The following is a 27,170-nucleotide window of genomic DNA, read 5'->3' as shown; positions in this document are numbered from 1 at the left end:
CAACGGCCCCTCCCCACGTTCCGGCTCAGGTGCCCGTCCGGCCGGGCTGGTACTGCGCATGCGCCCCGTCCCAGCCCTCCGCCGCCGGCCACTGGCTGCTGGGGCCGGGCGGGGGCTGCGGTCGCCCCGCCCGGGGGAGGAGGGAGCGCGGCGCCGGGCGCGCTGAACAGGGAGCCGGGCGCTCCCGGCCCCACCGCCGCCACTATGCCCGGCAAGTCTCGCTACAACCTGGTCGACGACAGGCACGACCTGCGCGTGCCGCTGCACAATGAAGACGCTTTCCAGCACGGCATCTGCTTCGAGGCCAAGGTGAGGGGCTGGGCGCTGTGCGGTGCCTGCAGCGGCTCGGCTCGGGGCGGGCTGATGCCCGTCCAGAACCTAGCTGAGGGAAAAGCCCGTTTCCTGGTCCCGTGCCACTGCGCCTCCCCAGGCGGGGCCGGGAGCCGCCCTCAGGTGGCGGGGTGCTGCGGCGCCCTGTCTGGAGCCGTGTGCGGCCCGCACCCTTCCCGGCAGGCAGGCGGGTTGCCTTCCCTCCAGCGCAGAGCGCGGCTGTGGGCCGAGCCCGCAGCGCCCTGCGCCTTTCTCCTGGAACGGGCTGGTGCCGCGGGCCGGGGGTCGGCAGGCGGGGAGTGGCGGGCCGGGCACGGCGAACTTCAGCAGGTCGCCGGCGCAGCCATGATCGTAGGACTCGGGCTCTGGCTTATGGTTGATATCAGGTGGAAATGTGCCCTGCTTTGCCTCTCCTAAGCCAGGAGCTCGGCCTGCATCAGGGGCTCGTAGCGCGGTGTGACCTGCCACTTCCACTAAAACGTAAAAGGCATTAGAGGACAAGGCTATCTCGGGAAAGGTCAACACCCCCAACCCCCTGGCTAGGCCAGGATGGTTTGCTATGGAACATTATTAGTCTACTTTTTTAAAAAAGAAAAGGAGTACTTGTGGCACCTTAGAGACTAAGCAATTTATTTGTCTCTAAGGTGCCACAAGTACTCCTTTTCTTTTTACTCTGAAATCTACTTTTTAAGTGACTCAAGAAGCTGGGCTTCCACCACTTCTCTCCTGAGTTTATTCCTCAGTCTAGCTCACACCTTGGGGTAACTTGTACTTCCCTTTGTCCTTGTATCTAGACACTGAAATGTGTTAATATTCCTCTTTCTTATTAAGCTGTTGGCCCAGAACATCTATGGTCTGGCTCAGGTTTGGAGTAGGTGCAAAGTAACAGCTGAATTGGACAGTGACCATAGAAAGATCAGTTTTGCTGCCCCTGTTTAGACTATTGGTCCATTTAGTTTTGGATGCTGTTTCTGGCAATGGCCAGTGCTTGATCTGAATGTTTTCAAAGGAAACCAAACTTTCCCTATGCTCCATTATGTACCTGGCCAATTTGTATTAACTTTATACAAGGTTGAATGGGGGTGGGGGTTGAAAGATTATCATTTCAGCCCTGTTTTTTGCCTCAGTGGCCAGTGACACTGCCCTCCGCATCACGGGAAGGACTGGCCATTTAAAAAATATAATGCATTTATATAGTGTCTTTTCTTCTCAAGGAATCCCAAAGTGCCTTGCAAACTTAACCCAAACATGTAGGAATTGTTCCTTCCACCTCTGGCTTAGAACATGGCAAGAGTACATAGTAAAGCATACTGTATCGACTTGGAGCTGCAAGGTGGATTCTTGAGAAGGTAGAATGGAACTGCCTGGATTGAAATTTTACTAAAACAACTAGGTGAAAATGGCAACAGGAGATTTCACAAGTGATCAGGATCTCTGCTGTCTCTCTTATCTAGATGACACTGCTGAGGACAGGACAGTTGTTCCTCACCACACACACTGCTGGCATTTGTTCCATCTGGACTCGGAGCAGAGTGCTTCCTGCAGCATCCATGCCTGCTTCTAGATCAGGGGTGGCCAACCTGACCCTGAGAAGGAGCCAGAATTTACCAATGTACATTGCCAAAGAGTAAAAGTAATATGTCAGCAGCCCGCCATCCACTCCCCAGTGCCTCCCGCCTGCTGGCAGCCCCCACCAATCAGCGCCTACTCCCCCTCCCCACCACAATCTGGTGTTTCACCTGCACAGGAGGCTATGGGGGGGAAGGAGCATGGGCATGCAAGGCTTGGGGGAAGGGGTGGAGTGGGAGCAGGGCTTGGGGCAGAGCAAGGGGTTGAGTAGTGAGCACATTGGAAAGTTAGCATCTATAACTCCAGCCCCGGAATCAGTGCCTAGGTAAGGAGCTGTATATTAACCTCTGAAGAGCTACATGCAGCTCTGGAGCCACAGGTTGGCCACCCCTGATCTAAATACTCCATCCAAGTGCTGCTGACCAACTTGGCTCAAGAGCTGGCAACAACACCACAGCTCTTCATGATTCTGAACTTCTCTGCCCCATTTCCACTCTCTCCCACTCTGAACAGGCCTATGGCAATTTGTAACTTATATCTATCCTGATCTAACTACTTTCATTGCCCTCTTCTGGATTAATTCTGTCTCTGCTACACTCATGGAACTAAAGCTTAAGCCTGTTCTCCAAATAAAGGTGCACAATTGGTTTGCAGCAATGTGGTTACAACAGTTTTAGTTCTTCTTCCTTTTTCATGCATCACTTTATGCTCTTTGGTTTTTAATTGCTGCTGCATTGTAAGTGTATGTTTTCACTGATAAAGGACTTGCCTCCATATGCATAGCTCCTGCTGACAGTGGGCTTTGGATCAGGACCCATATATTTTTCCCATGGGTTCCTTCAAGTTCCAAGCCCCTTGGTGCATAAGGGAAATTTAGTTTGTTTTGGCAAATGAGCTCTGCCCTAATTTCATCTTCTGTCCTGCTCTTTTAACATCCACCTTAGATTTCTATAGCATTAGCTGCCTAATCAAAACTGCTTAGTGAAATCTGCCATGGATACTGCCTTGTTCATTCTCTTAATCAATAAAATGTCCCATCGTGCTGAGTGCTGTACAAACTCAGAGTAAGACTTTTCAAAAACACCCAAGTTCCATTTACAAAATCATGTAGGTGCTCAGTCTAAGCCCTGTGGAAATTAGGAGCCTAAGGACATAAGTGGTTTTCACTGTGGAATTTAGGCTCCTATGTCACGTAAGTGCTTTTGCAAATTGTACTTCCATCCCTGTCTCAAAGCTGAGATTCTAACACTCTTGCAGCCTAATTTCTAAGACAAGGCATAAGTGGATTTAAAAATAGAGAGGATGAGGGTAAACAGTGATAAGTGGTTACACAGGTTGCCTAATACACAATTAAAGGAGTCTGATTCAGTTTCTCTGCCTTTCACTGGTCCCCATTTTTAAACACTTTATTTACTAGTGAATTAATCCCCTGCCTATTTCCACTGTTACTAACTTCCTCCTTTGCTTAGCTTTACTGATTTTTAAACCTTTCTGCTCTCCATTTTTAAAATACTTCTTATAAAAATATTTTCATGTCTTTCATTTAAAAAAATATTGCCTCTACCTTCTTTCCCCTGTTCTCACCCATCCCAAAGTCCAGCTGCATCCCTCTGCGAGTTCAAGTCCCTTTTACCAGATACAGTTTCCCACTGTAACGTAGTGATGTCGGTGGGGCTTTTGAGATGCTGAAACTGGGTACGCAGGGCTCAGGGCTGGATTAAGGCATAGTGAGTGCAGTCCCATGATATGCTGGGACCTGTGTTGTGGAGTATCTAGGACACTGAATTGCCTTAATCTGATGGTGGGAGAACTCTTCTGTCCTTAACTCACTCTCCCTCCTGGGCAGAACTGGGAGCTGTTATAGACCACTCTTTGGAAGGGGTAGGGTCCTGGTCCCATGTGATTGGAGGCAGAGGAGTGCTTTAGTCCTGCTCCCCCACCCCATATTCCCTCTTTGTTGAGGCACCTTTTCTGCTGCCACTGGACAGCCCAGAGGAGAGGTGGGGCCTTCTGCCAGCCTCCTCTGTTCCCAGGGAGGGGCCTAGTGGACTCCTCCCAGGAAGTGTGGGGAACAGCGGGAGCCTTTCTGGCTGGGACTCCTTGCTACTGGTGATAAGATCCTTGCCTCCCTAGCCTTCTCAGCTGCCTCCATAGTGCACTGCCATCCTATCTGTCCTTGTACCTCCTTTCTGTAAAGGTTCAAACATTTGTTATTTGGCAGGTCCGCTGGGCTGTGCATTTTGTGGTGTAGTGTGGGAGGACAGGGATGCTAGACTTGTGCATTCTTGTTAGTGAATCTGGCAGCAAAAGACCCCTCTGTGTTGGATATTTTTCAGTCTCTTGGCAGATGTGGTCAGTGTTTCACACATTCTCCTGATTCCCTCCCAGATTGAGAAAAATTTGGTGATTCCTCCCCCATGACCTCTGACCCTGAGCAGGTGGTATTTGGTGACAGTGTCCATAATAGGTATAGCTGATCATGGAGTTTGAAAGGCAAAGGTACGAAATGTTGTCTGCCTCCCAATTCAGTATGGTGGACAGGGCTGTCATGCTGACAACAGAGGCTCCATCTGAGGCTACTTTCCTTCAGATAGTGTTTCCCCAAGGTTTGATTGATGGGCAGCCGTGACATTTCACTTGTGTTGTCAGTTGGTGGGAGCTAACCTGCAGAGGGACAAAGAGGGTGATGGGATGAGAACTCTCAAGGCTTCTGCAGCTGAAGGTGTTTGCCTTCTTCAGAGGCAAGCCTCTGCTTTGCTGTGCATGGCACAGTCACCCTGCAGCCTGGCCCAGCATGGGCAATTGGCTGACCGAGGACACTGCTGTGGGGGGTGCTGAGCCATAGAAGAATTGGTCTTGGAACCAATCTATAATCTGCTTCTTGACTGTGTGCTGGGGGTTGCTGATCATCGTCCACCGGAATTGCCCAGGAACTGAATTCATTCTTCTTTCCCCCACTCCATGGCCATGGTGCTGATTGTTATCCTACTCCTGCATTGAACATCCTGGTCCCCCCCCCTCACAAGAGGTACTAGAGATTGTCTTCCACTCTAGCTTCTGCCCCCACTGAGTGTTCTGCCTTCTCCAAACATCCATGTTGACCTGGGGCGTGGCAGCCTGGGAGCCAACTGTCTCATGCGCAGGGTGATGCAGAGCATAGTACTGGGTCAGCCCATGTTCTTTTGTCTGTCTCTGGATTTCTCCACTTACTCTGCCCCAGCTGTCTGTTGACTCAGTTTCTCCTTGTCACCAGCCTGTCTGTTTCTTCAGAGTGGTGCATATTAACCTTGCTCTCTACAGATATTCTCATTTGCTTCTCTTTCCTTGAAGTATTTTGTGTGCTGTGATTTGCATTTACACCAAGGAGCATCCATTTGACCCTGTCTTCCCAAATTTGTGTGCTGCTCAAGAAACTCCTACTGCCATATTGCCTGAGCCATCTGTGTTCTGCATTTCTCCATCCTCTTATTAGATTGGCAGAGATTAATTAAGTACTTATGCTCCTCTAATTGTTATCCTGAAGGATCCCAAAGCACTTAAATAGCATGGCTCATCCACCTCTTAGGGGAATGCAGAAGGTGTTCTGCAGTAGCTTCCCTGCCCAGGAGGGGTGAGAATATCTCTGAATAGAACGGCAGGGGGAATATTAGTGTGCTGGAATGTAATTACCCATGTAGGAGTTTAGCCTGGAGGCCAGGGTTAACATGCCTCTTTTTCTGAGGAGTGTCCGGGGGTTGTTAATAACTGCTAGCAGTCAGGATCTTTGATTTACAGCCCCTAGGAGGGCAGAAGTGGCTCTCTGTGCTTCTGTAGATCAGAATTTTTAACCAGCTTGCTTGGGACTTTGTAGGAGGTGAGCGCAGGCCTGAGTCTGTATTAATTGATTTTTACACTCAGACTAGTGCTATCTGCAGCTGCCTGCAAACAGCACTTGTGTTAAGATACATCTCTTACCTGCAGTAATCAGTACTCTGTTGTACGCTGTTACACTCTATTTTTAATACTGATCAGGGAGCTCTGCCTGAGCGAGGGCCTAGCTGGGCCATTGGGGTGGGGGATTTGAACCCCGGCCTTAGGTCACCATTGAAAACCAGTTTTTTTCGCTCATCCAAGTCCCAATTTGTCTCCTTTGTGAACCCACTGCAGGGCCTGATGTATCGGCTGCTGGGGGTCCCACAGCTGGACCAGCAAGAGGTGCCGCAGGCCGCTCTGGCTGCTGGTATTGACTGGCCAATGGGCAGAGCCCCACCTTGCCTTTCTTTAATAGTACTGCTTAGCTCTGGTGTAGCACTCTTTGTCACGAAGGCCACCAGTAGACAGCTTCCGCCCCCCCCGCCCCCTTTGAGATGGGGTCTTTCTTTTCCCCTTCTCTCCAGCAGCACCCTGGGGAGAGCAGCAGGCGGTGGGTGAGGAAAGGGGAAGGGCTGGCAGATTGCAGCACCATGGGGCACATATATGGGCCTCTAGCTCCTGGGGGGAAAAAATGAGGAGTACTTGTGGCACCTTCAAGACTAACAAATTTATTTGGGCATAAGCTTTCGTGGGCTAAAACCCACTTCATCAGATGCATGCAGTGGAAAATACAGTAGGAAGTTATATATACACAGAGAACATGAAAAAATGGTGTTGCCATACCAACCGTAACAAGACTAATCAATTAAGGTGGGCTATTATCAGCAGGAGAAAAAATAACCTTTTGTAGTGATAATCAGGATGGTCCATTTCAAACAGTTGACAAGAAGGTGTGAGTAACAATGGGGGGAAAAATTAGCATGGGGAAATAGTTTTTACTTTGAGAGTGGATGGGTCATTACACAGTCTTTATCCAAGCCTAATTTAAAGGTGTCCGGTTTGCAAATTAATTCCAATTCTGCAGTTTCTCATTGGAGTCTGTTTTTGAAGTTTTTTTTGTTGGAGAATAGCAACTTTTAGGTCTGAAATTGTGTGACCAGGGAGGTTGAAGTGTTCTCAGACTGGTTTTTGAATGTTATAATTCTTGGTGCCTGATTTGGTCCATTTATTCTTTTGCATAGAGATTGTCCAGTTTGGCCAATGCACGTGGCAGAGGGCCATTGTTGGCACATGATGGCATATATCACATTGGTAGATGTGCAGGTGAATGAGCCTCTGATGGTGTGGCTGATGGGATTAGGTCCTATGATGGTGTCCCTTGAATAGATATGTGGACAGAGTTGGCAACGGGCTTTGTTGCAAGGATAGGTTCCTGGGCTTCTGTCCTACCATCAACCTCAGCCTGGACCAGTCCACAGAAGAGATCCACTTCCTGGACATTACAGTGCTAATAAGCAATGGCCACATAAAAGCCACCCTATACCGGAAACCTACTGACCGCTGTACTTACCTACATGCCTCCAGCTTTCATCCAGACCACATCACATAATCCATTGTCTACAGCCAAGCTCTAAGATACAACTGCATTTGCTCCAATCCCTCAGACAAACACCTACAAGATCTCTATCAAGCGTTCTTAAAACTACAATCCCCCCTGCAGAAGTGAAGAAACAGATTGACAGAGCCAGAAGAATACCCAGAAGTCACCTACTCCAGGACCAGCCCAACAAAGAAAGTAATAGAACGCCACTAACTATCACCTTCAGCCCCCAACAAAAACCTCTCCAGAGCATCATCAAGTATCTACAACCTATCCTGAAGGATGATCCCTTACGCTCACAGATCTTGGGAGACAGGCCAGTCCTTGCTTACAGACAGCCCCCCAACCTGAAGCAAATACTCATCAGCAACCACACAACAAAAACACTAACCCAGGAACCTATCCTTGCAACAAAGCCCATTGCCAACTCTGGAATTAATTTGCAAACTGGACACCATTAAATTAGGCTTGAATAAAGACTGGGAGTGGATGGGTCATTACACAAAGTAAAAACTATTTCCACATGCTAACTCCCCCCGCACTGTTACTCACACCTTCTTGTCAACTGCTGGAAATGGACCATCCTGATTATCACTACAAAAGGTGTTTTTGTTTTTCTCCTGCAGCCCACCTTAATTAATTGGTCTCGTTACAGTTGGTATGGTAACACCCATTTTTTCATGTTGGGGGTGTGTGTGTGTGTGTATAATCTTCCTACTGTATTTTCCACTGCATGCATCCGATGAAGTGGGTTTTAGCCCGCGAAAGTTTATGCCCAAATAAATTTGTTAGTCTCTAAGATGCCACAAGTACTCCTGTGTGTGGTGTGGGGTTTTTTTGTTTTTTTTTTTCTGATGCAGACTAACACAGCTACCCTCTGAAACCTAGCTCCTGGGAGAGCTGCTCCCTCCTTTGCCAGTGTGCAGTAGTGCTGAGAACTGCACGTGCTCACAGGGTGCCCTTTCAGTCCTCCTGGGGGCAGAATCAGGCTGGCCCCAGAGCTAGTGCACCGGTGTGGAATTCACCCCCACCTCCCAAGCAGTACTGGGGCCCAAGCAGGGAAGAGGAGGTGGAGGGAGTGAGGAGCTGGCCATCCTGTGATTGCCATGAGGCAGCAGGTGGCCTGGGAGGGCAGGGACTGCTGGTGCTGGTTGTCAGAAGGAGCAGTGGTGGGAGAACAGTGGGTTCAAAGGAGCTGTTGGGAGAGGGAGAAGAGCCTCAAACTCATTGAGTATTTGATCTTACTTGGGAGAGCAGAAGTATGTGGGGCGTCCCCAACTGCCAGCTGTAGCTCCACCACTTATTCTGGGCACCAGCTGCCACTGATGGGCAAAACTGTGGGCGGGGGGAGCAGGCTGGAATATCAGCAGGTCAGGACTGAGTTGCATTGGCACAATGATGAGAATGCCTGCCTGCATTTCAGCCCCTTACTATTGTTCTGTTTGTCAGAAGCACCCACAGATTGATCCACCGATTGTGATGACTTGCTGCTCCCACCCAAAACCAAACACAGTACTAGTACACCAGCTCCAAAGCAAACTGCAGCATCGGAATGTGGCATAGTCAGGGCAGAGCTAAAGAGATTTAATTTGAGTTCCTTGCATCTTCTGAAGCTGCTTGCAACCATATGGTCTGGTTTGGGAAGTCAGACTAGAGTTAAGTATCTTCCAGGGATTATGCTAATCTATTTTCTAGAGATAAATCCAATAGTTGACTAATCCTGCTCCATCTTCTCAAGGACAGCAATACATTTCACACCTTTTGATATGTTTTTATTGTCCAGGTCCCCTAGCATCACAGCTCTTAGTGCCTCTGAATTTTTCTTGATCAGGCTGATGGGAAGCAGAAAAGTTGGCTCCAGGGAAAACCTTGTGAGTTTTTAGTTTTGATCTGCACACTGTGGTTTGCATTCTTAGCATGAAATCAAAAGCCAGACCTTTTAAACTGCTGAAGCCTTGAGATAAAAGAACCCTGACCTGCACTTTGTCATGGGGGAGCTGGCGCAGATTCCCCACTCTTAAAGATTCCTTGTTACTCTTTAAATATCCATTTATTTATTTAACAGTGTCTTCTCTGCTTCTCCTTCCTCTTTCTAGCTCCCACAGTTCCTCTAGAGCAGTGGTTTTCGAACTTTTTTGCCTCCAGGCAAAAGGCTTTGTGTCCCGAGGCATCAAACCCACCTATATGTGACAGTGTGACATCTTTCGGAGGGAGGCTACTTTCTGGAAAGAGATGTTTATTAAATCCAGTTCTGACCTTTGTGGAGCTGACACAGACAGGATCTCGACCCTTTCTGCACATGCTGCTGGGAGTGGCAAAATATCCCCCTCCAATGCGCCTCTCAGTCTGGCAAGCCCTTGATTAAATGGACAATTCCTGTTAAAGAAATACAAGTGAATATGCAATAGTAAAACAGATGCCTTCTAAATTGGTGGTCTGCAATGTAAAGTCCTTGTAATAATACTCCAAGGCCCCTGTGCTAACTTGTATACCTAGATGTAATTTTTTTCATTCTCACGTGGGTTATTAGCAGGGTTTGAACCAACAGCCTTTAGATGCCCAGCCCTCTTCTACTCTAGCCACAGCAGGGGGAGCATGCTTTTATCCTCTATCCAGGCAGCCCATACAGGGAGACCCAGTATGGACAATGCCAAGTGGATAACACCAGTGCATAACAGCAGTGAGACACTGGGTAGCAGGGTTCTTGATTTTTCTTCCTGGCTCTGGGAGCATTTGTGGTCTTGTGGTGACAGGCAGCATAGCCAGTGTAACAATGCCCCTCTTTGGGACAGCTGTGGGGTCTGAACCTAGAACCTCTGGATATAAAAGCAAAGACCTGTATCACCTGAGCTAAAGAACCAGCTTCCTAGTATGATTATGGGCTGACCACAGTTTGTAGGGACTAATTGCTGTTGATGTTTGGTGGCCTGTGTTTTGTGTAGACTGTTGTGTGAGGAAACCACATACTGCCAGTGCTGAGCCTGTTCTGCAGAGAGGACTGCAGGCTTCAGTGCTGCCACCGAGAGGGATGGAGGCTTCCTACTGGCAGGAAGGAGATGCCTGGCTGAGAAGCAGCAGTACAGTTGGCAAAAGGCATGCCAAGTTGGGCCCCAGGTTACCAGGTGAATGGTGGAAATGGCTTTTTGGAGTAGGACATGAATTTATTCAGAGGTTAGTATTATTTATTGTGAGGCTGGAGTGCATAGGAGTCCTAGTGCCCTGCTGGACCAAGGCCCTGTTGTGCTAGGTGCTGTACGAACACATAAGTTGATGGTCACTGTCCTAGAGAGCTTAGATTTGTGAGAGTGGTGTTGGCTGGGCAGCGGGAGAGGGATTCGCGTGATAAGGGGACCTGGTAGCGTCTCTGTGTGGCAGTGAGCAGGTCTGCCTAGTATGTGGGACTTTCAGAGACATCGAACATGGGTGTCGGCTGTATGTTCTCAGCCGTGACCCTTTGGTTAACAAGGGTCTTTGGCTACACGACTCAAGTAAAATGTGTTTTTTAAAGCCACCCCCAAGGTTTATGTGGGACTTCCATGGCCCCCGCCTCCCCAAGACTTAGCTGCCCCCCCACTAAAATGAGTGGATCTGGGGATGGGATGGTTATACTGCATGGGCTATGGGGTGGTGGAGGAGAAAGGGAGGGGTTTTTTGTATGGGAGATGTTAAGCTCTCTGTCTCCCCAGGTGACATGCACGCTCCTTGTAAGCATGACCCACTTCCCTGCTGTCTCCTCCTGGCCCCCATTCCAGGTACACTTCTTGCTCCTGGGGTTCCCTGCACTCTCCATGCTTTGCTAGTGTCCTGCCACCCCTAGAAACCTCAGCTTTCTGAGAGTGCTGCTCTTTCATCTGCCCCTGTCTCTCCCATGCCCCATTCCTCGCTGCAGATTCCTCCCTCTCAAATCTCTGGGCTGAGCCCAGAAGCCAGGTTACAAACATACAGAAATACATAATGAGGAGACAGGACAAGAAGAAATGTTATCTCTTAGCCCCCTCATTAACTCTGCCTCAAGTACTGAGATATCTGCTCCAGGAGTCCTATGGAACATAGCAAGTGTGGGGCTTCAGGCCTAGCTGCTAGAGACCAGGAGCCCAAAGCGTGTAACGTGTAAACTACAGCTCCATCTTCCAAACATCTGTATCTTCCCAGGAAGACTCAGGCCTGGGAGGAGATGCAACAGGCAAAACCTCCAGAAAGCTGGATTATTTTTGGAGCGGATGCAGGGAGGGGGGTTTGAAAAATCGGGCTTATAAAGGAGAGCTAACTGCTATCTCAGCTGTGGGGGGAGAGCTCTACACCTAATGCAGGGATTGTGCTTCAGCACTAATCAAAATATAGTGCAAACCCCTAGAAGCTGCTCCATGCCGGTACAGAGAAGTGCATAGACGTGTCCTACTTCAGCGTGTGCCCTTCCTGTGCCCCTTTGTAGGTTTCTCTCTTTTCCCCACCTCTCGGCTCAGCCCTGAAGCAGGGGTCAGAAGGGGTCCAAGGAACCCAGGAAGGGAAGGGGAATGGAGCAGGACCTGGGAGGGGCAGGTGAGTAGATAGGTACCTTCGAGACAGAGTCTATTACAGTCTAATGAACGGGGATTAAACTCATATTGAACTCGGGGACTCCTTTGTCTATCTAGGTTTGTTCGGGCTCTTGTATTATGCCTATCTCTGTGTATAGCGAGACATAGTGACTGAGGGAGCCTCTGCCACTTCTGGTCCTCGTTTCTTTTTCTTCTTCGCCCTTCCACTCCCAGGGGGAAAACAGGGTGTGGATTTACAAACCAGCCCTGTTTGTATTAGAGGAGGTAGATGGAAGAAGTGTGATGTGCTAAGGGCAACTCATGTTGCCGAGGAGATGCAATGCTAGTTGGAGTTTCCTTAGATGTGATGGTTGTACGCCCAGATACATTGCAGTGGTGTAGTCCAGGTGTGCGGGGACCAAGGCCTGTATCACTGAGGCCAGCCAGGATAGCACATGCTCTCCTAGCCAACCAGAGATGACCCAGCGCATTGCTCATGGATGCTGCTATGTGGGAGTCTTGCATCAGCAGGGAGTCTGGGAGCTGCCTAAATTGCAGACTGGCTTGTCCATGTGTGATTGTCTTAACTCAGCAACTGGACCATGGCCACAAGCTGCTCCAAGTGTGCACAGATAATGGGATGCCCTAATATTAAGCCGTTAACAATCTTTCAGCCATCTCTCTGTCTTTCCAACAGATGCTGCCCATGTGGATCTGAAGATTTAAGGGGAGATGTAGGATATGTGAGAAATAACATGTAGCCATGTAATAAGCCCCTCAATCCATAATGCACATACAGAGGGTGACTTGGGATTGCAGCTGTACCCAAGCCAGTTTGTGGCTTCAGAGAGGTTCCCCCTGGAACCTTAGTGTTCCTTTTAGTGTTGTTTTTTAATAGTGGCCTGTTGACCATTACATGTTATAATACAGAGGGACAAGTACACCTTTCTGTTTTGGGCCTTGCTTCTTGAATCTCCTCACCACCACCACCTCCATCCCAAATACTAATTATCCGTACTTCATCCTGTGTTGACTTCAGGTGGAGCTGTCTGTCGTTAGGGTTATTCCCATGGTGCGTCCCATGGCTGTGCCATAGGGCTGAGCTGATACCCCATTGAAGCTACCAGCCTGGGTTATACAGTCCATGCAGAACTGGATATGCCATTCACACTATCTGATGGGGCAGAGCTTTCACCCATCAGCTGAGCCTGGGGCCCACCACAGCCATGTGGCTAGGCCAGGCTGAAAACCGAAGGACATTTCCATTACCATTCAGCTAGCTGAGGTCCGACTTCCTATTTCTACGAGTTCTGACCGTGCGCCATGTGATCTGACTCAACTTCCCCTCTCCCTCCTCTTTAAACAATCGCTGTATTACTGGGTAGCTAGTCCCAGAGGAAGAGCAAGAGGGTGGCTCAGAGGAATGCACAAATGCAGGGGGCTGGAGTGCCATATAAGCTGCATTGTGCATATTCCAGCCTAAGGCCATAAATCTGCTGTGGAAGAGGGATCTGTGTGGGGAGGGAGTCCCACCCCTGCTCTATTCTGGAGCAGTGCAATTCAAGGGGCTGCTGTTGGAAGCTGTGCGCCTCTTCCTGCAGTACAGCTCTGGAGCTCAGAACAGCTGGGGCAGGGGCTCAGAATACAGCAATTCCTGCGGATCCTGGGACAGCCACAAGCTTCCCCGACTCATACCACCAGCCTGCAGTGGGGGACTGGGTTCAGCTTCTCTCCTTCCTCCTCCCTGCCCTGGCGCGCTCTCTCTCTGTCTGCCCCCTGGGATTTCCTGGTGACCCCATTGGAGCTGGAGCATTAGGCTGACAGTGATGATGGAGTAGGAATGAGAAACATTCCCCTACTGCTGGCTCAGTGACTTCCCAGCTTGCACACCAGAGGAAATCCAGATGACATCACACCTTTGCTCTCCACATGACTGTCAGGTCCCAAAAGCTAAGCAGTGTGGGGTCTGTCCTGTCCTGTCCTGTCCTGTCCCCCCCCCCCCCCCCCCCCACACACACACACAGCTGGGAGAGCCTCTTGGGCATGGCAGAAAATGCTGGTGATAGAATAGTTGGCTCTCCCTTCTGTGCGGTGGTTCTGAGCCAGTGCCTGAGCTGGGTCTAGGTGGTATTGTGTTGCTTTTCAGGTGACTTAACCCTGCCATTGTGACCCCTTGTACTAAAAAACAGGGAACATCTGGAGAACCAGCCTCCTTCAGCACTATGAGTAGCAGTTGCAGTGTGGTTGGGAAGAGTGGGCTGGCACCTGCTTCACAGTCATGGGGTGGAGGGGAGCAGCGAGGGGAACAGGATTTGTCTCAGGGGTGTGTGGACAGGATGTAAAGCTGCAGGCTCTGGTGAAGTTGTGTGTGCAGTGGAAGGCTGGAGCATCTATTTGCTAATCCAGTTATCAAGTCCAGGAGCCCCAAGGCATCAGGAATAGGCTCTCCCTCCTCCCCCACACATGGCATTGTGTTCGTGGCAAGTTCCCCCAGGCACAGCACACCTACCCTTCCCACCAGTGGAGCTGTGGGGGAGTCAAGCAGGCACTCGGCAGAGCCACTGGGGCCCACTTTTGGGTGCTCAGGGTGCTCAGGAAACAGGAGTTTTTGCAGCTCAATGTGGAGGGAACATGTTGTTTGGGGACATAGCAGCCACTGGGGGACTGGTACATGGGATCCTTAACCTGGTGAGTGCTGGCTAAGCCCTGCCTCTCTTGACCAATGTCTGAGCACCTGGAGTGGCCCTTGGACTCTTGTGAAGCTCAGGCCCAGTGTTTTCAGATCTTTGATTCGCTCCATGGAGGGGAGCTACTGAGAGCTTGGACAGACCCAGCTTTGCAAGTCCCTTGTGCATCCAACCCCTAGATGTGTGATCAAATGACTGCTTGCTCCTGCCCAAAGCCTTAGTGTCCCTTCTAATGGCTCTGTGTGGCACCTGGCATCTCCCAGTGTGCACTGGCAACAGGAGGGGGCTGAGCTTGTTTCCATGGCCAGCATTTCTCCTCCTGCTGCTGGGCAGAAGGTGCTGGTTGCTGTAGCCTCTCCTTCCCAGGTGGATAATCAGTGGCGGGCAAGTGCTTCTCATCAATAATGTCAGTGTAGTGCTTTGCAGGATGAAGGGTGCTGTAGAGATGTATGTTCTAATTAATGGTCATGGAGAGGCAATTGTACTTTGCAATGGCCACCCAGGTGTTTAAATAGCTCCCACGGCTGGGAATGGGTGGGCAGGCTTGTTTGGGGATGACCCCCAGGCTCAGGCCATGAGCTCTGGCTTCTTGTTCCTCTCAGGATTGCTCCTTCCTATAGCTTCTTGGTCCTGGGTTCGCAGATGCTTTTCTGCCAGGGTGCTCTTGGATGGGCAGGCCTCCAGCAGGCTGATGTAAACTGGCAGTGTTCCAGGTCTGATCTCTACTCACCGTGCCTGGCTGGTAGGTAGGCAGAGTGCCTCTTTGGTCTGGATTGCCATACTACAGGCTCATGCTGCGCTCCTTCGTGTCACTTCAAGGCTGACTGGGTGAGGTTCTGATGCCTGAAAAGTGAAGAAAAAACTTTCTCTTCACAAAGAATGTCAGAATCTGGAAGTTGTTTCCATTTTGCAGGAATCCAGATGGAACCGTTATTTTGGGAGTTTTTCTGACAATGGCTTACAGCAAAATTGGATTTACCAAAAATTTCTGGTTTTGGGAAATGAAATGTTCCAATAACTATTTCAGTAGCAGTTTTCTGAAAACAAAAACTTTCTGAAAGTCATTTGCAAAATACCTTGTCTTTTTGAAGTTGCTTTTTTTGTGGGGACCAGATCAGTGGTTGGGGTCACTAGTGTGGTTAGATGTTCATAGATGTTTGGCTGCGTGTGTGTGTTCCCTCTGTGTGCTGCCCCAGTCCTGCGCAGACAGCTGGCACGGCAGACCTTGAGCAAACCACCCAATGACCACAAGATATGTTAAGGAACGAAGGCACCCAGCCAGGTTTATTGTCGATGGAGCATGGTACTAGTATCCCGCAGACTCTACTAGACCACTAATACATGTATGCCCATAACAATGGACCATCTTAGTGAACGGCGGGACTTTCCATTCCTCCCTAGGGTAGACAAAGATACTTTCTCTGAGATACATCTTTATATCCCAAAACAAACAAGTTAGTACTGCCCCTCTGACATAGTTAGTTACTGCCCCTCGACATGGCTAATTATCACCCATCACCTTGTACATGTTGGTTCCATCAAAACATCTCTATTACGGACTGTCATCTTGACCTTATCTTTTAGGAGGGGTCAGTGTGTTCCTGGTTTCCTTGGGGAATGTTTTTGTATCATCATTGATATTGGGATGTTTTGGTACCACTTGATATCGGGATGTGTTTGCGTGAGTACTCTGTGCTTAGCACTTCTTAGGAATATATATTTCTGCAATATGAGCCCTGTTCTTGCCAGATTCTCTGAGCAGATCCTGCCTCACACCAGGCCTCTGATACAAGGACTTATGTCTCAGGCTCTCTTCCTACTACAAGGGGGGAAAGTATTTTGAGTAGCTTGAAGTCCCAGTGATCTATGCTGCTTCTGGGAGTCGTTGGCAAGTCTACCCATCTTCCAAATGGTGGTGTCAGGAGACCTACCTGGGGCTGGCTTGCCCCGTGGAGCAATGCAAGGGGGTTGTGCTTTGAATGTGTGGGTTGCTAATTGGCAGCCGTCCATCTCTGGGAGCTAGGAGCTGTGTTGTCTGTTCTCTCCAGCTGCTGTACCTCTCCTTCTCTGGCACTCTCTATGGCCTAATGGACCACCTCAAGAGCCAGACTGTAGGAGAGGGCCCACCCACTCACTTGGCTGGGAGGAGGACATGCTTTGGTTCCAGCATCGGGGAATGGGGTTTGCCAGATGGGCATGTGTGACGAAGTGGGACTGTTCTTAATGTTTTCTCTGAATACTGTAGGGGTGCCTCAGTTTCCCTTATGCATTTCCTAAGTCTCTAGGTGGTGGGATAAGGGAGTGTAATTGTTGCAGAGCAAAGGGCCAGTGTACATAAATGGCAGACACTCTATCTCTTGGCAACTGATAGCCTGGGTTCTTCCCCCCTGCAAGGTGATAGCTAAAGGTGTTGGAAAACAAAGGAATCAGGTGACCTCCTGGCCTGGGAAAGGGACAAAGCCCAGAGGAGGAGGGGCTAGAGGGTGAGTCAGTTCGGGCTGTCTGGGTATGTGGAGTGCAGTGCAGACGTGGTTGTCTGGCTCACTGCCCCACAAAATGGACCCAACTGAGGGGTCCTGTTCTCTGTACATACAAGCTCTGTTCTAGACCGTGTTCCTGTCATCTAATAAACCTCTGTTTTACTGGCTGGCTAAGAGTCATGTCTGACTGCGAAGTTGGGGTGCAGGACCCTCTGGCTTCCCCAGGACCTCGGCTGGGCGGACTCACTGTGGGAAGCACACAGGGGGCAAAGGATGCGGAATGCTCCAAGGTCAGACCCAGGAAGGTGGAAGCCATGTGACCTTCTTGCCCTGAGAACAGACTGCTCATAGAGAGGAGACTTCACCAGAGTCCTGACTGGCTTCACAGGGAGCAGTTCCAGAGCATCGCCCAGGGACTCCGTGACAGCATGTGCCTGCACTTCACTAAGCCAGCTGCATTCTTTCCCTGCTGCGAATGTGTGCACTCTGCTGTTAGTCCAATTTAATTCCTCTGAGGCCTGGAGTCCTGCCCTTGGCTGGACATCAGCAAGGGGTGCAGCGGGGTACTCCGCCAGGCCATTCTGGTAGCAAGCACAGTGGTGATGTCAGCAGCGAGTGGGGCTGCAAGTACACCCTGCAGAATTGGTGCTTTGTGTTTGCTTGTCCGTGTCTCTCGGTGATGTTAGCCCAAAGCAGCTCCTGGGGTGTGCAATGTGACTGCTGCCTTTGTAGCATTGCCAGAGCGCCTCATTATAGAAAAGATTCCCCCCACAGCCTATTCATATGGGGCTTCCTTCTAATTGGAATGAGGGGACGGCTGAACCAGGCGAGGCTTGTGTGGAGAATGTCGCTGCTGGAGACCGAACAGGAGTGCTTGAACATGCCTGGCACTGTGCAGATGAACCCATTGATGCGGCCTCTCTTGGCAGCGCAGGCTGCCAGCTAAATGTGCCTGGTGGCCCTGGCTGCTGTTTTGGTCCAGCAGAATTGCTGCCTGGGGAAAAGCCAAGTACTGCAATAGCAGGTGTGACTCTGGGTTGGGACTGAGCATTGTTGGCAAAGCTGTGTGCAAAGAGTCCTGCCATGCCAGAGTGCCCCAAACTCCCTGCCAACATTTTGAGTGCCTTTTCTGCCTTTTCACTTCTCTGTCTGCCACAGCGAGCAGCTTAGAGCTTGGCCTCTGCGCCATGCTCCTGGGCAGGGATTAAATTTCAAAGCCTGGTGTCTGTGCTGACTGACAGGAGGTGCCACGCTCTGGGAGCATTGCATGGGCACAGACCTGCCCCATAGTGTGCTGAAGGTAAAGTAGGCCTAGGGGGCAGGGACGCTACTTGGATGCCCCAGCATTGTCCAAGTGACAGCTGCTGCCTGGAGAGATGAGCGTGAGGAGTGCTGATGGAGAAAGAGAGTCGGTAGGCTGCCAGCTGGAGGTGGAGCTCATCCAGCCATCTCTGTCCTCTCAGCACCTGGGTACCTGCTTGTCTTGTCGTAGCCACAGGGGCTGCTCTGACCGAACTGGGAAGGCTTGTGTTTGCCCTCTGCTCTCCTTACGCGGGGCTGAGATGTCACCGTGAAGGATCATTTGTTCACGACACATGAAAGGCGTGCCGCCACTTGGCTTTTGCTCCCTCCTGAAATGGGGCTGCGGATTTGAAGGTGATTATTACTAAAAGCCCAGATGTTGGCAAGCCACATCCTGAACTTTCTCTGTGTGCTGTGCACATATGGCTCCTCTTAATGCCCTGCAGGCTTTGCAGAGGGCTGGTTCTTTGCTGGTTCGCTTTGTCAAACCACTTACACACAGAGCTTTATGGTCCTACCTTTTTTCCTGAGCTGCTCCTCTCCTGCTCCTCTTCCTCCCACAGCCCACTGAGTCTCAGTTCTTCATAGCTCCCTATCTAGCCAGGTCCCTGAAGTCTACAGCTCCAACACTCTGCACACAGTGCTGACGGAGACCAGCCAGAAGAGGATCAGGGTCACTGTGAGCTTGTTGAGCCCATTCTTGTCCTGTGTTTACATAACTGAAAGCAACAAGGCATCCCTGGGAGCTCCAGAACCCCGGGCCAAGGTTCATGAGTGTCAAAGGGCAGGGGCCTCCCATCTTGTCATCTAGCACTAAGATAGAGTGAGCTCTTCACCGGCCCAACCCCACTTTCCGTGGTGGGGCCAGCTAAACCTGCATCCCAGGTGCACCTGTGGCTAGGATATGGACTTTCCTGCATGACCTGGAGCAATGGTTCCTTTTATGGCAGAAGGCAACTGAGAAATTAAGACTGCTACTTTGATTGTCCCATATGGTACTCTGCGTGCCACCAACCCCAAGTCAAAGCGTTGTACAAACACTAGTGTTCTGTCTCAAGCACCCTGTGTGGTAGATGAATTAGCAACAAAAAATGTCGACCATAGTTACAGGGCAGAGGATTCTATCCTGGGAAGCAGGGACTCTGACAAAGATTTGGGCATCGTGGTGCATAATGAACTGAAGACAAGCTCCCAGTGTGACATTGTGGCCAAAAGAGCTAATGCAATCCTGGGATGCATCAACAGGGAATTTCGAGTAGGAGCAGAGAGGTTGTTTTACATCTTTGGTTCTGGTGCTACTGCTGCTGGGAATCCTGTGTCCAGCTCTGGTTTCCACAATTCAAGAAGAATGTTGATAAACGTGGGGAAGGCTCAGAGAAGAGCCATGAGAATGATTAAAGAATTAGAAAACCTGCCTTATAGTGATAGGCTCAAAGAGCTCAATCTATTTAGTTTATAGAGAAAGCTAAGGGGTGACTTGTTCACAGTCTACAAATACCTGCCTGGGGGACCAATATTAAATAACTGGCTCTCCAGTCTAGCAGAAAAGGGTATAACAATCTGATGGCTGGAAGTTGAAGCTAGACAAATTCAGACTGGAAAAAAGGCATACATTTTTAATAGTGAGAGTAATTAACCACTGGAACAATTTACCAAGGGTTGTGGTGGATTCTCCATCACTGACAATGCTTAAATCAAGAGGGGATGTTTGTCCACAAGATCTGCTCTAGGAATTATTTTGGGCAGTTGTCTGGCCTGTTCAATACAGGAGCTCAGACTAGGTAATCTGAATGGTCCCTTCTGGCCTTGGAATCTATGAATCGGTGAATTACACATTACAGATGGGGAGGAAAGTGTCAATCACTCAGTATGAACATGAACAAATCAGAGCTGGGAATAGAACTGGAGAGTCCTGACTTGCAATCCTGTGTTTCAACCACTAGACAGGCAGTATTGCTATGTATGTACATCTCCTGCTTTGGGACATCTGTCTCCAATTTCAGGGAGGGAGATCAGATTTAAAAATGAGAAGCCTTGTTTTATTTTTTTTGCTGCTCGTGATGTTCCCATGTCTCTCCTTTCTGCCCCAGCCACGTTCCTGGCTCCTCACTTCAGTCCTTATGCTTGTGTCTTCCACACCACTTGCTCCCTCTGTGCTGCCACACCTCTTTCCAGCTTTGAGATTCACTGTGGCCAGCGTGAAACCTTAGGGAGCAAAGAGCTGGAGCATCAAGATGTGTGTATATGATTATTGAATGCAATTTGCTAGTAAACACAGGTGGTTCCTCAGGTGCCCCTCCCCCTTCTCCCAATGATATCTTTTGTGAGTAAATATCAGTTTGGATCTCCCCTTGTTGCATTTCTCACCTTGTGCATTTCTCTGGTCCTTGCTTATGATGAGGCATCCATGGCCAATAAGAAGTAGCCCATGTTTGTAAGCCTATTAACACTCATCCTCGTTGTAGCTCTAGCTTGCTGGTGGAGGCGAAAGAAGAGGTCACAGAACACTTTCCATTATAAGCTTCTGTTTTCAGAGGACTCATAACTTTCTGAAACATTCTTTATTGGAGATGAAATTTCTGTGTTTGTTCTCTGTCCTAAAGGCCTTTTCTTTGTTTAAAAATACTTGGGAAATTTAGTTCAGTAGCTGGAGTTTATGGAGCGCAAAAGATAACCTCTTCTTATTTTCTAAGTTCTAACATGGTTGTGTGCAGGTGTTCTGGGCCATGGGGGCAGAGGAAGAGGCATAGGTAGGCTTGCAGGCAGGTGGTGATGCTGCCTCGCTGTAAGTTAATTCCCAGGATGACGGGGGGGTCTGTGAGCAAGAATCATAGAATCTTAGACTTTAAGGTCATTATGATCATCTAGTCTTACCTTCCGCATAGCGCAGACCAGAGAATCTCACCTGCCCACTCCTGTAACAAACTCCTAACCTATGTCTGAGCTACTAAAGTCCTCAAGTTGTGGTTTAAAGACGTCAGAGTACAGAGAATCCTCCAGCAAGTGACCCGTGCCCCACGCTGCAGAGGAAGGCGAAAAACTCCCGGGGCCTCTGCCAATCTGCCCTGGAGGAAAATTCCTTCCCGACCCCAAATATGGCGATCTGCTAAACCCTGCGCATGTGGGCAAGACTCATCAGCCAGACACCTGGGAAAGAATTCTCTGTAGTAACTCAGATCCCACCCCATCTAACATCCCACCACAGGCCATTGGGCATATCTACTGCTAATAGTTGAAGATGAATTAATTGCCAAAATTAGGCTATCCCATCATATCATATCCCTTCCATAAATTTATCAAGCTTGGTCTTGAAGCCAGATATGCCTTTTGCCCCCTCTGCTTCCCTTGGAAGGCTGTTCCAGAACTTCACTCCTCTGATGGTTGGAAACCTTCGTCTAATTTCATGTCTAAACTTCCTGATGGCCAGTTTATATCCATTTGTTCTTGTGTCCATGTTGGTACTAAGCTTAAATAATTCTTCTCCCTCCATGCTATTTATCCCTCTGATTATATATATATATATATATATATATATATATATATAATCAGAGGGATAAATAGCATGGAGGGAGAAGATATGGTTGCGTGCGCTGTCTCTGTCTCTCATTTATATTAGAGAGAGAGTGTGCATGCAATCATATCTCCTCTCAGCCTTCTTTTGGTTAGGCTAAACAAGCCAAGCTCTTTGAGTCTCCTTTCATAAGACAGGTTTTCCATTCCTCGGATTATCCTAGTAGCCCTTCTCTGTACCTGTTCCAGTTTGAATTCATCTTTATTAAGCATGGGAGACCAGAACTGCACAGAATATTCCAGATGAAGTCTCATGGTACTAACACCTCCTTATCTCTACTGGAAATACCTCGCCTGATGCATCCCAAGACCACATTAGCTTTCTTCATGGCCATATCACATTGGCGGCTCATAGTCATCCTATGATCAACCAATGCTCCGAGGTCCTTCTCCTCCTCTCTTACTTCCAAGTGATGCGTCCCCAGTTTATAACAAAAATTCTTGTTGTTAATCCCTAAAAATGCATGACCTTGCACTTTTCACTATTAATTTTCATCCTATTACTAATTTACAAGGTCATCCAGATCTTCCTGTATGATATCCTGGTCCTTCTCTGTATTGGCAATACCTCCCAGCTTTGTGTCCTCCACAAACTTTATCACATTCCCACTTCTTGTGCCAAGGTCAGTAATAAAAAGATTAAAGAAGATTTGGTCCCAAAACAGATCCCTGAGGAACTCTACTAGTAACTTCCTTCTAGCCTGACAGTTCACCTTTCAGTGTGACCTGTTGCAGTCACCTCTTTAACCAGTTCCTTATCCACTTTTAAATTTTCATATTGATCCCCATCTTTTCCAATTTAGCTAATAATTCCCCATGTGGAACCGTATCAAATGCCTTACTGAAATTGAGGTAAATTAGATCCACTACATTTCCTTTGTCTAAAAAATCTGTTACCTTCTCAAAGAAGGAGATCAGGTTGGTTTGACTCCAGGCCTCCTCCGCCTTTAGATCCACAAGTTCTTCAGTCCAATCCACTTCCCTAACTAATTTCCTTTAATTTTTTTAAGTTAGCCCTTTTGAAATCAAAAACCCTAGACACGGATCCATTTTTGTTTATCCTTCCATTTAGTTTGAACTGAATTAGCTCATGATTGCTCGAACCAAGGTTGTCCCCTACAACCATTTCTTCTATGAGGTCCTTACTGCTCACCAAATCCAAATCTAAAATGGCATCCCCTCTTGTTGGTTCAGCAACTACTTGGTGAAGAAATCCATCAGCTATCGCATCCAGGAAAATCTGAGCCCTATTATTATTACTGGCCCCTGTCCTTCAGTCTATATCTGGGAAGTTACAGACTCCCATAATCACACAATTCCCATTAGTATTTACTTAATTAAAAACATTACAGAGGACTCTATCCATATCCAAATCAGATCCCGATGGTCTATAGAACACCCCAAGCACTATCCCAAGGGAGACTCTAGTAGCTTTCTTCCCCAATGTGATATTTGCCCAGACAGACTGTCTTATCCATTCCATCACTTCTTATTTCTTTACAGTCTACCTCACCATTGATATACAATGCTACCTTTGCTTCTATTTCTGTCTTTCCTAAACAGCACATACCCTTCAATACCTGTAGTCCAGTTATGACTACTATTCCACCATGTTTCTGTCATCCCTATAATACCTGGTTTCACTTCCTGCACCAGTAGCTCTAGTTCCTCCATTTTGTTACCCAGACTCCTTGCATTAGTGTACAAACATCTTAATTTTTGCTGTTTGGCCTTGCTCACATTCTTTACCTAATTAGGCACAGACATTCTACCACCAGTATCATCTATTAGACTGGTATGTACACTACCCTTCCTCCTTATGTCCATTCTCCTACTCACAGCTGTATCCTTTCTTACTTCGTTTTCTTCCCTCTCAATGTTAAAATCTGGCGTGGAGATTACCTGGACATCTCCCAACTATCTCCCCCAGATTCCTAGTTTAAAACTCTCTTGATGAGTTGTGCCATCCTAGAAGTCTTTTTCCCTCTTTACTCAGGTGAAGTCCATCCCGAGAGAACAGTCCTCTGTCCATGAATGCCTCCCAGTGGCCATACATCCCAAAGCCCTCCTTACAGCACCAGTGCCTGAGCCATCTGTTGAGCATCATAATCTTGTCACACCTTTGTTGCCCTTCTCTAGGAACAGGCAGAATCCCACTGAAGATCACCTGAGCCTCGATTTCCTTAAGCGTCTTCCCCAGCCTGGCATAGTCTCCCTTGATATGTTCCAGCGAGAATCTAGCCGTATCATTTGTTCCCACATGAAGGATAATTAGGGGATTCTTTCCTGCTCCCTTTAAGATCTTTTCAACCTCAGGTCTACATCCCGTATCTTAGCACCTGGAAAACAGCATACCCTTCTATTCTCTGGATCAGCTCTGATTACAGTCCTCTCTATTCTTCTTAGTAAGGAGTCCCCAATCACGTAGGTCTGCCTTTTCCTGGTGATGATGTGATTCTCCAGTCTATCCCCTGTTCCCTCTGGCTGCAAGTCCTCCGATTCCTATTGTCCCTTGCAATCCTCTGCAACCCATCCCGTATCCTCCTGGGGCTCATATTTGGTGTTATCTCCATTGACTCTTGCCCTCTTCCTATAGGACTAGCTGCTCTTCTCTTCTTCCTTGCCCTCTCACCTTCAGTGACCACCTACTGTGCCGCTTCATTTTCCAACTCTGCAAACCTGTTCCTGAGCTTTTTCTCCTTCACTAGTCCGTCTTTTCCTCTGCCTGGTTCTCTTAGTCACATGCTTCCACTGTCCACATTCCTCACCCAGCAGTCTCCACTCAGAGTTCTTTGGTCCTGCTTCCATCTGCAAATCTGAGCTTTTCCCTTCAACCTCCTCATGTCTTTGCTCCATTATCTGCTCAAGCCCCCTTCTAAACCAACCAGAGTTTCCACCTGTATCTCCAATCCTCAGATCTTTTCTTCCATCAGCTCTATCAGGCGGCACTTCATGCAGACGAAACTCTTTTCAGGCACCCCCTCCAGGATCGTGTAAATGCTGCAGCTTCTACATCCAGTATCTTCCACTACTTGAGTTGCTATCACTGTTGTCTTTGTATCTGTCACAGCCTTCCCACCTAAGTCCTGTTAGTCTGGGAAACACAAACCAAACCCGAAACGAGCACCAAAACGCTGCTAGACCATCACACACTCCCTTCACTAGCGTGTCTGTTCCTGTGCCTGGCTCTCTTAGTCTTCCCCCAAAATCCCCTTACAAACTCCCACTCAGACTCCCACGTTTACAGCTCTGTGTGCTGGCTCCTGTGCTGCTGCAGCTGTCCTCCTCTTTGGTCCATGCTGGTTAATGCAAGGTTGGTCTTTAACAGAATATCTGCCACCCAGGATCTGGTTAAGGGGGAGACCCGGACTTGCATATATAGCTGCAAATCTGATTGGATGGCCCTGCTGACCTACCTTGGTGTAACCATGTCCAGTTTGGGATTCAATGCAGCTTGAGCAAAGGTGGGACAGAATGGGCAGTGGTGTGGCTGTGCTGCTCACATCCACCCTGGAGTGGAGGAGACCTCCTGTTCCAAAGCTAAATCTTATTGTGTCTGTGGTGCATTGGAATTCAGGCCTGGGGTTGAGAGTGGTGAAGTTTTACGAGTTCTGGTGCACAGTTCTCCCGGCTGTGCTGCACTGCACAGTCCCAAGCCTATTGTTTAAGTTCCTCTCCACGATGGCTTTTGAGTCACCAAGATGATCTGCACTTGGTGATGTAATGATCACGCTGCTGGCAGTAGTTTTAAGTGAGCTTCTGCTTCCATGGCTGCCATGGGATATCCCATATGGTTGCAGGTTCAGCTCCTATAGCAGCTTGTGCATGAGGTAGGTATCAGGAACTGTACTGCTGTCATGGCCTGATCTCTCCCACCTCTGTTCTGAGGTCAGGGCACCCTTCCCTTGGTTGGGTGAGAGACCTGTTCTGGATGGCTTTGAGAAGAGTGGTGTTCTCCCGCTAGGTTGCTCAGAGGCTTGGATGAAGCTTTCCAACAATCTTTTATCTATCACTACTGATAGTATGGTCGCTAGAGGCCCTTATCCCTGGCTCCATCCTCACCAGGCGCTGTAACTCAGGGATGGCCTATGACAGAGGAAGCAGAGGGGAGGAGGTGGTGGTACAACCAGGGTGGAAGACTGTTACTGAAGCAGACAGAGTGCACCATAGTGATATTCCACGTTCTGTGCCATGGCTGTGTGGGAGGCATAGGAGAGACTGAAACAGGCAGGGCCATCAGAGTGACCTGTGGGCTGGGAATGCCAGTCTCTGAGGCTCTGTGTCTTTTCCCAGCACAACATTCACTCAGCAAAAGGAGAGACCATTCAAATATTACAAAGATCCTTCTTAAAGCCAAGCGTGGGAAATGATGTGAGCCAGGCATCGTGGGAGGAGGTGGATTCTCAGGGCCATGTTCTGCCCCTAATCCATGCTTGCATGTGCACCTGCTGTCAGTATCAAAGGCAGACTGTGGCCCTACAGGTCACACTGTCCCATGTTAGAAGCAACACAAGCGGCTTCTGTGCATAAGAACTGACTGTGTTAAAACCTCCAGGACTTGGATTCTAGCAGGGTGGATTTGATTTAAATCATGATTTAAATCACTAGTCAGGAAGGCTTGATTTCATCATGGATTTCTACATTAGTGCATTCTTGTTATAACCTTAATACATATTCTTCACAACTCAGAGATAGATGTAGGTTTCATTTTTAGAAGGTACACTACACATTTTTAAGTGATTTATTTAAAACTTTTCAGATTAGTTTTACAGCTATATCAGAAAATGAAGAACTGATTATTTCATTTACCAAAGGTAATTGAAGCAGATATTTATGAAGTCTTTGGGAGGTGAACTATCTCCAATTCAACAGGTTAATCATTAATATTTGGGGGATTTTCTGGCCATGCTGTATTAGGAGGAGAACATCACCAGGCAGACATTTACATTGTTTTATTTAACTAAAACAACAACGTTGTGTATTCTGGATATTTTTCTTCCACAGCAAACATAGAATATTTTAACAAAACAAGCATATGAATTTTTGAATTAAGTTAAATGTTCAAGTTTTTTGAAATCAGGTTTGTTTTTGTTAAAATTGTTTTTAACTAAAATAGTTAAATGAAATATTTTAAAAAAAATCATAAAAATTAAATTGAGACTGTCAGCCAGGTCAACACAAGAAACTTAAAATATTGGCTTCTGCAGCTCACTAAGTCGTCTTCAACTTCATTTTCCTGTTTGTTCATAATCTGGAAAAGAAAAACAAGCTTTCCTGCTTTTTCAGGTCCCAAACGATTTCTCAATTTGGAATGAGTTAGTCC

General features: G+C 48.3%; 1 protein-coding gene across 5 annotated transcripts in view; it reads left to right on the top strand.

Moving 5' to 3' along the window:
• Positions 1-204: 204 nt before the first annotated feature.
• NOS1AP (nitric oxide synthase 1 adaptor protein) overlaps positions 205-27,170 on the top strand; it is a 139,655-nt gene continuing 112,689 nt past the window's right edge. For all 5 annotated transcript variants that reach the window (XM_077824544.1, XM_077824541.1, XM_077824543.1 and 2 more), the window contains exon 1: positions 205-309. In XM_077824544.1, the coding sequence (XP_077680670.1) occupies positions 205-309 (105 nt within the window). The remainder of the gene's footprint in view (positions 310-27,170) is intronic.

This window comes from Eretmochelys imbricata, chromosome 8, assembly GCF_965152235.1.
Source record: "Eretmochelys imbricata isolate rEreImb1 chromosome 8, rEreImb1.hap1, whole genome shotgun sequence".
Lineage (NCBI taxonomy): Eukaryota > Metazoa > Chordata > Testudines > Cheloniidae > Eretmochelys > Eretmochelys imbricata.
This window is presented reverse-complemented; position numbering and strand designations above follow the sequence as displayed.